The sequence below is a fragment of the Sorghum bicolor genome, chromosome 3 (genome assembly GCF_000003195.3).
Source record: "Sorghum bicolor cultivar BTx623 chromosome 3, Sorghum_bicolor_NCBIv3, whole genome shotgun sequence".
NCBI lineage: Eukaryota > Viridiplantae > Streptophyta > Magnoliopsida > Poales > Poaceae > Sorghum > Sorghum bicolor.
The window spans coordinates 73,876,360-73,890,000 of record NC_012872.2 but is presented as its reverse complement, the minus strand read 5'-3'; the positions used below and the strand labels follow the sequence as shown (position 1 = coordinate 73,890,000).

Sequence of the window (13,641 nt, the reverse complement as noted above, 5' to 3'; positions counted from 1 at the left end):
ATGCCGTCAACCATCCCACAAGGACGAGATGGACCAGCTTTAACAGGGTCGGGACTGTGGTTTCACCATTCAACAAAAGAAATCTACCCTTGTAAAAACCTGTCTTCCCCTTGAGACTATAAAAGGGGAGCCAGGGTTCACAACTGGTCAGGTCCAGAACACACATACACAACACCCTTTCACAGAGCAACAGCCCACACTCTGTCCACACCAAGCCGAGACCTGGGACTTAACCCTCTCTCGCAACCAGCTTGTATCCCCTACTGCAAGCACCTTTGGGTGCAAGGTTATACAGAATCCACCGCTACACTGGACGTAGGGCATTCTTAGCCCGAACTAGTATAAACCCTCTGTGTCTCACTTGCATCACCATCCAAGCTTGGTCAGACACGCAGATTTATACTTGTCAGTGCCTAGACTGCGAGTCTAGACGCCGACACCGTGCTGTTCGTCCAGTAATCTTTCAACATGAGTGTTGTTATGGTCGTCCTTCTACATTAATAGCAGTCGGGCGATGCTTCGAATCTGGCACGTTAATGGCTTCAAAGGGGCGACTGTCTGACTGGTCAGGCCAACTTGATTGCAAATTTCTTGTACACTCAACATGTAAAACCACTAAGGTACGGGTGTTGACTTTCTTTTTTGTTGCCTACTTTTCTTTTACACAGTACAAGTAAATTGGTTAACCAGAATGTGATAAAGTATCTTATATATTTGGATTACTAATAACAAGTTGTCCATGTCACCTCTCCTTAGGCTGGGATTGGAGGCCCCCTTGTTGATTTCAGTGGGAGATTTATTGGCATGAACTTCTATGAGAAGAACATAGGAACGCCGAGCCTATTATGTAATCATATTATCATTGTGCTGCAATCTTTTAAGAAAAAAGGGTAAATCTACATTTCTTTCTGGGTATTTAAGTGTTTTTCATATCTGTTTCAAGTAATATTCTAAGAATCTTGCCAAAGCAGGTCTGGTAAAATTTCTTCTAGCGTGCCTTTCTGGACTATGGATATGGATAAAGATGAGACTGTTCCTCCTAACAGGTATTCCTATCCTATTCTAATGTCTAGTTAGTAGTAGTTACTACCATTATCTTAAAAAATGTCATTATTTGATCATACAACCATTTTAGAATGTTTTGGATAAATTTATTAATCATGTTGTGTTGTGGGGAAATTATTAAATGACAGATGGCCTGTGCCTAAGCCATATTGGTGTCACCGTGACAATCTTCCTGAGGATATATCTGTATTCGCACCCAATGGTCGCATGCTATAGGGATACCGTGAAGGAAAGATGGTACAGTATCACTAAAATCCATCAGGTCGTTAGCTTGTACCAAGTGGAAGAGCTCTGCATCATTTTAAGTCACAACAAACAGTGAGTGTTGTCCAGTCTTGTAAAGTTTCATTTGCACTTAGATTGACACATTTGTCTGGTTTGTTGCTATGATATGAGTATATGTCTTGTACTGCTACCATCATAAACTCAGTTGAAGCCCCTTTCGCAAGGGGGAAAGAAGTCCAAGTCTATATACCCTTTAAATTTTGGAGGTGAATTTGTTTCAACTTTCAAGTCTTGGCGCAGAGCATTTGCATTTGCATTCTTGCGGTTCAGTTGGATAGATGGATGGCCCGGTTGGTGATAATGCGAGCACATCAAGAGCAGAGGTTTATGCGTCCAGTTCTACAATAACTGTGACACGGTGCCTTCGTTCCTGAAACCAATAAAGAATGGATGGGGATTCATTATAAGAGATCATTTTGGCAGGTAGCTGCTGTTGGAGCAGGATCCGAATCTTTTATGTTGAATGCACAATAAGCTGAAGCAATGGCTGGCTTGCTTGAAAGGAATTGAGCATGCTGCTCGGCTGGGCATGCAACACATTATCGTGGAAACTGATGCTGTCAACGTGGTCAGTGCCTTAAACGGAATAGATTTTGATAGATCTTTTTTAGGCACTATGTTTAGAGAAATAAGAGCAAAAACTGATGTATGATTTTGTTCGGAGCTCTGTTTCTCATTGCCCTAGGGCTTGTAATTCAGTAGCTCATACAGTAGCAGCAATTGGTCTAAATTGTAATAATGGACCTGTTTTCTGGCAGGACAACTTACCTGAATACGTTGCTGTTCTAGTGTCCGGTGAGTTGGCTGGACAAAGTGATTAATAGATATTTTACTGCAAAGAGAGAGAGAGAGAGAGAGAGCAGAGGTTTATGCTTCCAGTTCTATGAAGCTAAGATGGCTGCGGGCTGCCCCTCCTACAGTCCTCCTACCTATGCTGCACTGGCCTTTTGTGCCCATGCTTGTCTGGAGAAGATGAGATCGTGGACCAATAATAACGCAGCAGCTGTGCTAGGTGACCATCAGCAGCTAGCCAATCAAAAAGGAAACATGAAATTTCTGAGTTTTCCTTCTTCACATGAACCTGTCATGCTTCTGTACAGCAAATTGACAAGAACATTATTATAACATGCATTGTACCAACTCACTTCCACATTGTACACATATTTTTTTTAAGAAAGGGGAATTCAGATAATCAATCATGATTTTTGTACCACGAACATGCTGTATGTATTTCAGTTAAAAAAACTACATTGTATTTGTTTATATATTAGATCTTGTATTCAAGTCTGACGAAACTGAAACACTTGTTCAGAGTACGCCGGCTGAGGAGAGCTGAATACTGCTACTCATATTCTCCACCTCCCCCGTCCTGTTATCCTGTTAGAAGTTAGAATCCTATCCTACTATATCGATTTTCATCCACTCCATCTTTGTCTCTCGATCTCTGTGTTTCTTTGGGGACGGACGAGTACTGAACTGGGTTTAATTACAAGTCAAATAGTATCTCATTTCCAAGTTTTTTCGGTGCAAGCACGGGAGTACCAACCAACACACCCTTTTCGTTCATTTAATCAACGGAGTTCACCGGAATTCCAAAATTCACTTCAGCCTTCTCTCGCACGAATACAAGTGCACCCAACTACAGGTCCATACATGAACGAGTAGTGGACTGGATTTTGTAACAAGTAATAAAACATCTCCTTTCCAAGTTTTTTTTTGGTACAAGCTAGCTAGTACACAAGTACCAAATAACACATCCTTCTCGTTCATTTACTTAACGGACTTCACTGAAATACTCAAAAGAATCCCATACTTAAAAAGGAGGAGGAAAAAAAAACATACTGATGCTGGTAGCACGACCAACTTGTGATGAATGAACAAAAACATATAGGCATGCTGTACGTAGGAGGGGAGACCTCTTGGGACTAAAACCCTTCTGCTGTTGGTTGGTTGGTTGGTTAGCTCTTTCACTTTCTCCCGCTGCCTTCTTCCCCTCTTCCCAGCTCCTACTCAACTCAACAGAGCTAGTAGCCGAGACCACATCGGAATGGAGGACGACGATCCGGCAGCTGCTGGCCTGACCGTCCCAGAGGCCTTCATCCGCCGGGTCAAACTCAGCGTCACAAGCAACCAGGAGATCGTAAGCACCTCTCCCCTCTTCCCTTCACGTTAGTTGTCTCCTTCCATCAACTCTCCTCGTAAATGGCAGAAGCTCATGGCACATCCGGTGGAGGATCCCATCCCGATCACGCACTGCAGCCAGCTCCAGGACAACCCATCGCTGGGGCTGCCCCTGCAGGACGGCAGCACATGCGAGTCCTGCGGCGCCACACAGCTCGACAAATGCGATGGGCATTTTGGCTTCATCAAGCTGCCGGAGCCCATCTACCACCCCAGCCACATCGCCGAGCTGGGGAAGATACTCAACCTTGTCTGCCTCCGCTGCCTCCGCCTCAAGAAACCCAAGGTACGCGCGTGCCAGCCAGCCACGGACAAGAACCCTGCCTGCCACAATTCAGACAGAACATATCTGTTACAGCTATAAACATAATGTCTCACATGCTTCTTTGTCTTTTTTGTTTGTTTATTATTCTCAAGCAGAAGGTTACCGGGAAAGAAAGCAGATTCACCTCATGTTCATACTGTCAGGTACTACTTAATAATTTGTGACTGATCAAACGACAGTATCCTTCATGTCATACCTTAATGTTCATACAAATTTGCTCACTTAGTCACTTGGGTTGATTGGAACACACACATATATCCTCAAATATCAAATCATGTCTGACGGTCACAATTTCCCATGTTCAGCACATCCCTGATCTGGAGCACTACTTTGCTTGAACAATGAAAATGCGCCGCTCTTACAAATCCCTGCATTTACTCTTGTTCCAGGAACTCTCACCACTATGTGTCAGTCAAGTAAAGAAATCCAACGGTGCCCGTAGCTTGGAACTGAAACTGCCATTAAAGCAAGAGGTTGCCGATGGGTTTTGGAGCTTCCTTGATCAATTTGGCTTCCACACAAGCGGTACATCTCACCGCCGCCCCTTACACCCAAAAGAGGTACTCGACGATTCTGGGCAATATCTACACTCCTGAAACCTTTCCACTGTACTCACAACTTGTTCAAAGGGACTCACAGCTTGTTCTTTGATTTCTTAGGTTCAGGACATAATGAAGAAGATCACTGAAAAAACAAGAGCTAGGCTTGCTGCTAGGGGATACAATCTTCAGGATGGATTTGTGATGGATAACATGTCCATCCCACCCAATTGCCTGCAGATTTCAAATATGTTAGATGAGAACACAGAAATGTGCCCTCCTGTAAGTATCTCCTGATAAAACAATTACTTATTTGCATAAGACCCCCTCCTTCCAGATCATTATAATTACTCCTGGTTCTCCCTTCCTGGTTTAGGATACATCAAAAGGCTTGTTGCATAAAGTTCTACGCACGATAGAACAAATCGAAAGCTTAAATATCAGCCACCCAAATATTGAAGCACGTGAGTTAGGGGCAGATGATCTTCAGGTAGCTGTCGCCGATTACATGAATATGGGAGGGGCAGCAAAGGTACCTATAGTTAATCTGTAAGTAGAAATTACATTATTGATCATAACTTCAGAAACATAATGTGTTATCATCTTATGTCTTTTGAAGGTTTCCCAGCATGTCACCTTTACAAGACAGCCTGCACCAAAACAGTGGCATAAAAAGATGAAGACCCTCTTCCTTAGTAAGAGTTCAAGCTACACGTGCCGTGCAGTGATCACTGGTGACCCATACATTGGCCTTGATGTAGTAGGGGTGCCTGATGAAATAGCGAGAAGAATGTCAGTACAAGAATGTGTCACAAACTACAACATTGCTCGGCTGCAAGACATGATGAATAAAGGACTATGCCTGACATACACTGATCTGAATACCAACACATATGACTTGGATGGGAAGAAAGGAAACAAGAAGTGCATCATGCTAAGGGTTGGTGAAACTGTAGACCGAAGAGTCCTTGACGGGGACCTCGTCTTTCTCAATAAACCACCAAGCACTGACATGCACTCAATTCAAGCCTTATATGTCCATGTCCATGATGACCACACTATAAAGATCAACCCACTCATCTGTGGCCCTCTTGAAGCAGATTTTGATGGTGATTGTGTTCACATCTTCTTTCCAAGATCAGTTCTAGCAAGGGTTGAAGCTGCAGAGCTCTTCGCTGTGGAGAAACAACTGCTGAATTCCCACAATGCCAAGCTGAACTTTCAAATCAAGAATGACTACCTACTAGCTCTGAGGATAATGTGTGACAGATCGTATTCTAAAGAAAAGGCAAACCAAATTGCCATGTTCTCGTCAGGGATGATTCCACCGTGCAATCCTTGGACTATTTGCGATCGCTGGACTATTCCTCAGATTCTACAGACTACTGATGCATTAAGAATCGTACCAAGCCACCCGAACACTGTTGGAGCCTCAGTTACTGCCATCATCACATCAACTCTTTCAGAAAAGGGTCCAAGAGAGGCCATAAAGCTCATAAATCTTCTGCAGCCCCTCCTAATGGAATCACTGCTTATGGATGGTTTCAGCATAAGCTTGAAAGATCTTGATGGCCAGAGTGCAATGCAAAAGGCAAATCAAAGTATTTCTCTTGAGATCGATAAGTTCAGCAAGTCAATTGTGGACTTCATTGCTAATTCATCTGCCCTTGGTCTGCTCGTTGATCCAAAAAATGATTCAGCTCTGATGAATTTAGTTGAGCAGGTTGGTTTCTTAGGCTATCAATTGCAAAGCACTGATAGGTTATACTCTAACAACTTAGTGGAGGACTGCTATAACTTTCTAGAAAAGCGCAGTGGAAGCACCAAGTGTTATGATCCACCAAAGGGACATGATTTTGTTACGAGTTCATTTTACAATGGTTTAAACCCATATGAGGAACTACTCCACTCAATATCAGTAAGGGAAAAGATAGAACGCTCATCATCTAAAGGACTGGCTGAAGCAGGCAATCTTTTTAAGAACATGATGGCAATGCTCCGAGATGTCACAGTATGCTACGATGGAACCATGAGAACTTCGTACAATAACTCAATTGTACAATTTGATTCGACAAATGTATCAAGTTCTCTGACACCAGGTGATTCTATTGGTATCTTAGCAGCCACTGTATTTGCAAATGCTGCATACAAGGCAGTGTTAGTTCCAAATCAGAAAAACATGACATCTTGGGACTCAATGAAGGTGAAGTGCTTAGTGGATCTGTTCCATTCCAAGTATAATTTAATATGTTGAGTATAATGACTTCTTTATGTTACTTTACAGGAAGTACTTCTTACCAATGCTTGCTCTAAAACTGGTACCATTGACCAAAAGGCAATTTTGTATCTGAACAAATGCTTTTGTGGACTCAAGTTTTGTTCGGAACTAGCAGCACACAGGGTGCAATCCTGCTTAAAAAGAATCAAATTGGAGTATTGTGCCATTGAGGTTTCCATCAAGTATGCACTATGCACTTTCTAGTTATTTATTTCACCACATTGTAGTGCATTTGTTGAATACTGTTAGCTTACTTGATTAAAAAGAATGCTTGGCCTAAACTTTTGTTGATAGTATTACATTACAAAAATGATTCAAAAGCCTAAATAACACTTGAAAATTATAGATAATCTGAGCTGATGTAAACTGGTATTTTATTCAACTTTGCTCAGTCCACCTTAAGCCACAATGTGGAGTTATAATAATAACAATCACTTATGGTTTCAGCGTATGTTGTTATCATCTAATCATTGTCCTATTCCAGGTACCAGCAAGAAGCAACTCAAGCAGCACAATGCCTTGTTGGTCACATTCACCTAGATAAGGTATATCATTCTTCTTCTGAAATGATATTTATCTATTTTTTCAGGATTGTCACTAATAATATATTGGTTTTTGTTGCTACTGTAGGAGCAATTGAATTGGATGGAAATAACTATGGGAAATATTCTTCAAACATGCCAAAAAAATGTCAATAAACATGTAATGAAAAATAGGCAGCTGATGCAAATTTTGAAGACAACTGAAATAATTTCAAGGTGCTTCACTTTTCTACAATATAGTGCTGAAATAGCATGGATATTTTTTCCCATTTCTTTCAAATGCTCACTTACTGTTTAGACCCACTAATATTGAGTTATCAGTTTAGTACAAAGTTAACATATGCATAGTTCAGCTATTAGCTAAAGCCTGTAAATAATCTAATTTTTACCTCATAAATTGTCCGGTTCTAGTTCATACCTTCTTAGTAAACTTCTTAACATAATGTCTTCTCTTTGCAGTGAATATTGCTTGTGTGGCCAGGATATAGGTGATGAGCGAGCCTTGCAAGTTTCCTGCTTGCAGTGTTTCATCCATGCAAGCACCACCACAGTGCAACCTGAATCTAATGTTATCCAGATGATGACCAATACCATTTTCCCTATACTCTTGGACACGGTTATAAAAGGTTATAACAGAATTCACATTGACATAACATCGAATGAAAAACACAAATACTTATGCAGAAATTATGCCTTTTGAAGTTCTTACTGTTGAACCACTCTTGCCTCATCTCATAGGTGATCCTCAAGTCCAGGAAGCTAAGTTGATATGGGTTGAACCAAAATTAACACGTTGGGTCAAGAACTCCAGTGCAGAGCAAAAAGGAGAGCTGGCAGTGGAAATCACAGTGGAAAAGATAGCGGCTGCAGAGAACGGTGGCACCTGGGGAGTAGTAATGGATGCATGTGTCCCTGTGATGGATCTTATTGACACCACCAGGTCTGCACCTTGCAATATCCAAGAAGTTCAAAAGGTGTTTGGCATTTCCAGCGTCTTTGATCGAGTCGTGCAGGTTGGTTCTTGTCTTCTGCCTTTCTGATTAATTCAGATCAACTAAAGCTTATATTGAAAGGTTTCTCATGTTCTGCCCTCCTCTCGGATCATTCTTTCAGCACCTTTCCAAGGCTGTTGGGATGGTTACAAAATCAGTTCTCATGGAGCACCTGATAACCGTGGCAAGCAGCATGACCTGCACAGGTAGCTTGCATGGCTTCAACAGATCTGGTTCCAAGGCCACATTCCAGTCCCTGAAGGTTCAAGCGCCATTTACTGAAGCTACACTGTCTGTAAGTGTCGTACATTTTTTTTGAGTTCCCCATTTTGGTGCCACAGTGCCTATTGCCAACCATAATACAAAAATGAGGAAACATGCTGCAGAGACCAATGCAATGTTTCCGGAAGAGTGCAGAGAAGGTAGACTCTGATCAGCTGGATAGTGTTGTGTCAACCTGCTCTTGGGGTAATCATGCAGCAATCGGGACTGGCTCAGCTTTCAAAATCCACTGGAATGATGAGAACCAGGTAATTTGGCCATTTCACCAATCTATGCTATTCGCAGAACAAAATCATCTACCATTTCTCATCTATTATGAACTCATTTTGGTCTCTTACAGTCTGCAAGCAACGAAATACTCAGAGAGTACAATTTATATGACTTCCTTGAAGCCGTTGGAAGAATAGGAGCTACTGAACAGAAGACAGATGCTCCTCACAGTTTATGCTTGTATGACGTTGGCCAGCTTCCAGAGGATGAAGTTCAAGAGGATGAGGTGGTATGTTTTGGTGGAACTAGTCCAATATCATGGACAGACAAGCCAAAAGGTGATTCCCTGCTGCATGATTTTATGGGTAGGGCTGGAATGTGGAGCACTGTACAGAAACACCAGGAAATGCAAAATAAGACAAAATGGAACTCAGTTGCAAACTGGAAAAATGATAAGCCAATGGGTCCTCCCCGTACAGCTTTTGCAGAATCAACTAGCACCAGAGGACAGAACAAGAGACAGTTTACTGGCCAAGTATACGCTCGAAAGCAACCAAAGCATAGCTGGAGCCAAGCTGCGACACACCAAAATAACAAGCTAAGTTGGTGTGGAGAAAATGTTGCAGGCGCACAGGACTTTGCCAATGCAGAATCATCTAAAGGTGGATGGAACAGGAAGAATAGTGGTTTTGGTCGAGGTGGTCATAGAGGTGGCGGTAGAGGCATGGCCTTTGCCAATGCAGAATCATCTAGCTCAGGTGGATGGAACAGGAAGAATAGTGGTTTTGGTCGAGGTGGTCGTAGAGGTGGCGGTAGAGGCATGTGGAAATCAGAGGGATCACACCGTGGAGGCAGTAACAGCACGAACTGGAGAGCCCAGAATAACAACAGTGCTAGACAATGTGGGATCAGTTATAGTTTCACACCAGTGGAGCAGCAGATATACACACAAGTCGAACCAATCATTAAGAATGTAAAGAGGATCATCCGTGAATCAAGGTACATTTCCTGGCCTAATGCAGCTTGAACAAACAAACCTGCTTGATAAGTAAATAAGATAACTAAAGCTGTATGCTGAAATATAGGATCACCATGATAGATTTAGCTCGAGCTTCACAAAATCCAATTAACTGCAACAGTAGACGATAGTACCTATTTTTTTGTTGCCTTGAGACACCAGGTGCTCCTTCTGTGTCTGAATCCCTTATTCACAGTCCGCTTTGATTTATAATTTGCAGAGATGGTATGAAGCTTTCTCAGGATGATGAGATGTTCATCATGAACAAGATTCTGATGTACCACCCAGAGAAGGAGAAGAAGATGGCCGGTCAGGGCAACTACATTATGGTAAGCACTAAGCAGCTTATCTTTGTATGAGAATGAGATCATAGGGAAATGCTCTTTTGGTTAACTGTTTTCCTGCTTGCAGGTCAATAAGCATCAAACTTTCCCTAGCAGCAGGTGCTTGTACGTTGCATCCTCAGATGGATCGAGTTCAGATTTCTCTTACAAGAAGTGCCTAGAGAATTTCATCAGGATTCACTACCCACATGCTGCGGAATCGTTCTGCAGAAAGTACTTCAAATGATGAGTCATAGCATGCGAACTTGCTCCAGAGGTGCTTGCATGCAGTGGTGCCACATTCTAAGAGCATCTCCAACCATTATGCATTTGAAGTTATGCATTTTAGGCAAATTGCAAACCCCCAAATGAAAATGGCAAGGCTAAAATCGGGTGATCTCCAACCGTTATGCAAAATGCTAAGTCCATCATCTTTTTTTTCTCGGAAATTTTGTTTCGCGGCACTCCTTCCCGCGCGGCCAATCGATCCCGCGCCAAACAGCCCGCCGTCGTCTTCCGTTTACCATTGATGAAGAAGGCGTACCTAGCCGGCGTTGATGAGGAAGGCGTCGTAGATTCGTCCTATCGCGCGCTGCGTCGTCCTATTGTGCGCTGCTTCGTCCAAACGCGCGCGCGAAGCTGGCGAAGGAGGATGCGCGATGCTTCTCTTATCGCGCGAAGTGGTGGCGGCGCGAAGGGAAACCGCGCGAAGGGAAGAAAAAAGCCTGCGAGGTGGAACCGAGAATCCCGTGATCTCTATTTGCATAGCCGGACTCCTTTGGCATATATGCCAAGTTTCTCTCTCCAAATGCATAGCTATGTAAAATGCAAAGTCCAAATGCATAATGATTGGAGCGGTTTTTTTTGGAGTTTTATGCATTTTGGTAAATGCCAAGTCCATTTGCATAATGGTTGGAGTTGCTCTAAGTCCTGGGTTTGATCTGGATTGTATCCAATTTCCACTACAATGTTGCCTTTGATGTCCACTAACTTTAAAGTTTAATTTGGTTGGAACTTCTGTAACTGTGATGCTATTTCTGAACAGTAGTGAACCGAAACACCAAGACTTTTAAAAGTTTACAGTTTTCTGACAACTGATGATGATGGTAAGGACTAAATTAAAAAGAGATTTGCTCATGTAAACCAAGAATTATCCCATTGTGACCACATGGCCACATCCATAGAGGAACATAGTTCACGCACCTGAACCATCATACTCAAAATCATATAGCATAATCATAGTAGATTTCATTCTTATGTCCAATGCATTATTATTTTAAACATCTATTTGGTAAAATCATCTAGGAGTGTTAACATAGCCACTGCATGAAAATAATCTATATTCCATTACCTGTGAAGTAAAACACATGTAGGAGTGATAGAGTAACCAAAGGATAGATTGCATTCTTATTGCCTGCTATCATTCAACTCTACAATGAACATTTGATGGTGCTAAAGCCGAGATTTAACAGGTACATCAGCTGCAAGGTAGCATACACCTAGATTTCTTAACTGAAACAAAACTTGACACTCCCAACACTAGCAGACTACAGTACGAAGCAGCAACAGTTACCTTCCCTCGCTTGGGGAAAAGCCGCAAAAGGAAAGCAGGCCAACGGCAAACTCCTCAAGTAGCAGCAGCAGCAACTCCAGGCTCCATCTCTGGCTGTGCTGCGGCCTTGGCCTTGATTTGGCAGCGTTCAAGGTAGCACTGCAGGATGGCAAGCCTTGCGGTCTCGAAGGCACAGTAGCCCAGCGCCGCAAAGCACGCGCTGTGCAGCACCCTTGGTCCGATGCCACGGGATAGGCCGACGAGACCCTCCTCCGCGACGACTTCCTTCATGGTGCCGAGCACGGTGCGGCTGCCCTCGGTGCTGACCCTTGTCATGAGGCGCGTCTTGACGACGTCGAGCGGTGTGGTGAGAGCAGCGGAGATTGCTCCCGCAAGGGCGCCGCAGAGGACGCTCTCCCCGGGCGTGAGGCTCTCCCCGGCGCGCCGCTTGAGCGTGAACGCCTTGAGGTACTCGAAGGAGGAGTAGCTGAGCACACCGGCGGGAAGGTTGCGGAGCAGCGTTGCGGCGTAGCCCGCGTAGAGGCCGAAGAAGCCGTCGGCGCGGAGGATGCCGAGGAGCACCTCCCAGGAGCGGCCCGTGGCGGCGCCGGACTGGAGGCGCTGCGTGATGAGCTCCTTGGGCACCATGATGGCGGAGGAGGAGACGTTGCCGCTGGCCCCGGCGAGCGGCGGCACGAGGAAGGGCGGGAGGTGCGGGCGGAGCAGCGACTTGGCGAGCTCGCAGGTGCCGAAGTAGACGGCGGAGGAGGAGGCGGAGCCGAGGATGACGGCGGAGAGGCCGCGGTAGAGGCCGAGGGGACCGTCGGTGCGGAGGATGTCGAGGAAGACCTGCCAGGAGGTGGCGGACGGCGCGGCGGCCGCCTGCACCTGGAGCCGCGTCTTGACGGCGTCGATCGGGAGCAGCGCCGCGTAGGTGAAGGCCCCCGCTGCCGCGCCCGCGCAGGCCCCGATGGCCGCGCGCGCCAGCGGGGTCGGGGTCGGGGCGGCTGCTGATGTGGGACTGGGAGTGGGCTTGGGTTTGGGAGTCGGGGTGGGGATGGAGAGGGAGGAGGAGGAGAAGACTGGGCCGGAGGAGGAGGAGGAGGCGGTGCCGGTGGGGGAGTGGAGGAGTAGGGAGGTGAGGTCGGAGATGAGGGACGGGAAGTCGAGGTCCGCCTGGGACTGGGAATGGGATCGGGATCGGGCCATGGCGGGAAGCGCGAGGCGGGGACCGGAGTTGGGCTGCGGCGGCGGCATGCCGTCGGCTGGGCTCCTGGCGGCGCGGCGAGGATTGGATGCAGTGCGGATGGGTGGGGAAGGGTGGACGTGGGAGCGGGGACTGCCGGACTGGCTCTGGCTGGCGCGTGACGACGATGCAGGTGGCCGGAATGGATGGCGTGCAGAGCAGCCAGCACCACAGCTGACCTGGATCGGATTCAGTGTGGGGGATTTTTTTTTTTTTTTCCCCCAGCTTGGACTGCAGGAGCATGCTCTCTATGCGAGAGCTTGTTTGGTTCACTTTTTAAATTTTAATCAGCTAAATTTCCTAACAAACTAAACCTTCTCCAGGAGTCCAGGTATATACTCCGGTCTCCAACCACTGAATCACCAAATCATCTTACACACCTGATCCTAGACATGTATGATAATCATTAGACACAATTTTTTTTCTTCATTCTTTTTCTAAGGAATGGGCGAGGCGAGAGCTTTATCGTTTGTTCAACTATTGTTTATTAGCTAGATTTTTTTGGTTTGGCTACTGTAGCATTTTCGTCTATATATGGCAATTATTGTTTAACTATGGACTAACTAGGTTCAAAAGATCCATCTTGCAGATTACAGACAAACTATGCAATTAGTTATTTTTTATCTATAATTAATGCTCCATGCATATGTCCAAAGATTCGATGTGATAGAGCATTAAATATAGACAAAAACAAAAAAAACTAATTGTATAGTTTACCTGTAAAATCACGAGATAAATCTTTTAAACCTAATTAGTCTATAATTAGACAGTAATTACCAAATAAAACGAAAAATGCCTAAGAT

At 44.7% G+C, this 13,641-nt stretch overlaps 3 protein-coding genes across 3 annotated transcripts; 2 read left to right on the top strand and 1 right to left on the bottom strand.

Moving 5' to 3' along the window:
• Window positions 446-2,186, top strand: LOC8074118. The gene is made up of 4 exons (XM_002459114.2): window positions 446-620; window positions 757-890; window positions 972-1,046; window positions 1,194-2,186. The coding sequence occupies exons 1-4, from the start codon at window positions 537-539 to the stop codon at window positions 1,279-1,281; spliced, it is 381 nt and encodes a 126-aa protein (XP_002459159.2). The 5' UTR covers window positions 446-536; the 3' UTR covers window positions 1,282-2,186.
• Window positions 3,268-11,098, top strand: LOC8077419 (DNA-directed RNA polymerase V subunit 1). Its single transcript, XM_021456356.1, has 17 exons — window positions 3,268-3,490; window positions 3,560-3,817; window positions 3,952-3,999; window positions 4,246-4,416; window positions 4,516-4,677; window positions 4,772-4,927; window positions 5,015-6,598; window positions 6,680-6,855; window positions 7,158-7,218; window positions 7,304-7,431; window positions 7,675-7,841; window positions 7,954-8,228; window positions 8,329-8,502; window positions 8,594-8,737; window positions 8,830-9,698; window positions 9,938-10,046; window positions 10,129-11,098. Exons 1-17 carry the CDS (start codon window positions 3,398-3,400, stop codon window positions 10,285-10,287), a joined length of 4,734 nt encoding a protein of 1,577 aa, XP_021312031.1. The 5' UTR covers window positions 3,268-3,397; the 3' UTR covers window positions 10,288-11,098.
• LOC8077418 (protein MITOFERRINLIKE 1, chloroplastic) lies at window positions 4,814-13,038 on the bottom strand. The gene is made up of 2 exons (XM_002456951.2): window positions 11,614-13,038; window positions 4,814-5,165 (listed from the first exon to the last, which is right to left on the bottom strand). The coding sequence occupies exon 1, from the start codon at window positions 12,847-12,849 to the stop codon at window positions 11,668-11,670; it is 1,182 nt and encodes a 393-aa protein (XP_002456996.2). The 5' UTR covers window positions 12,850-13,038; the 3' UTR covers window positions 4,814-5,165; window positions 11,614-11,667.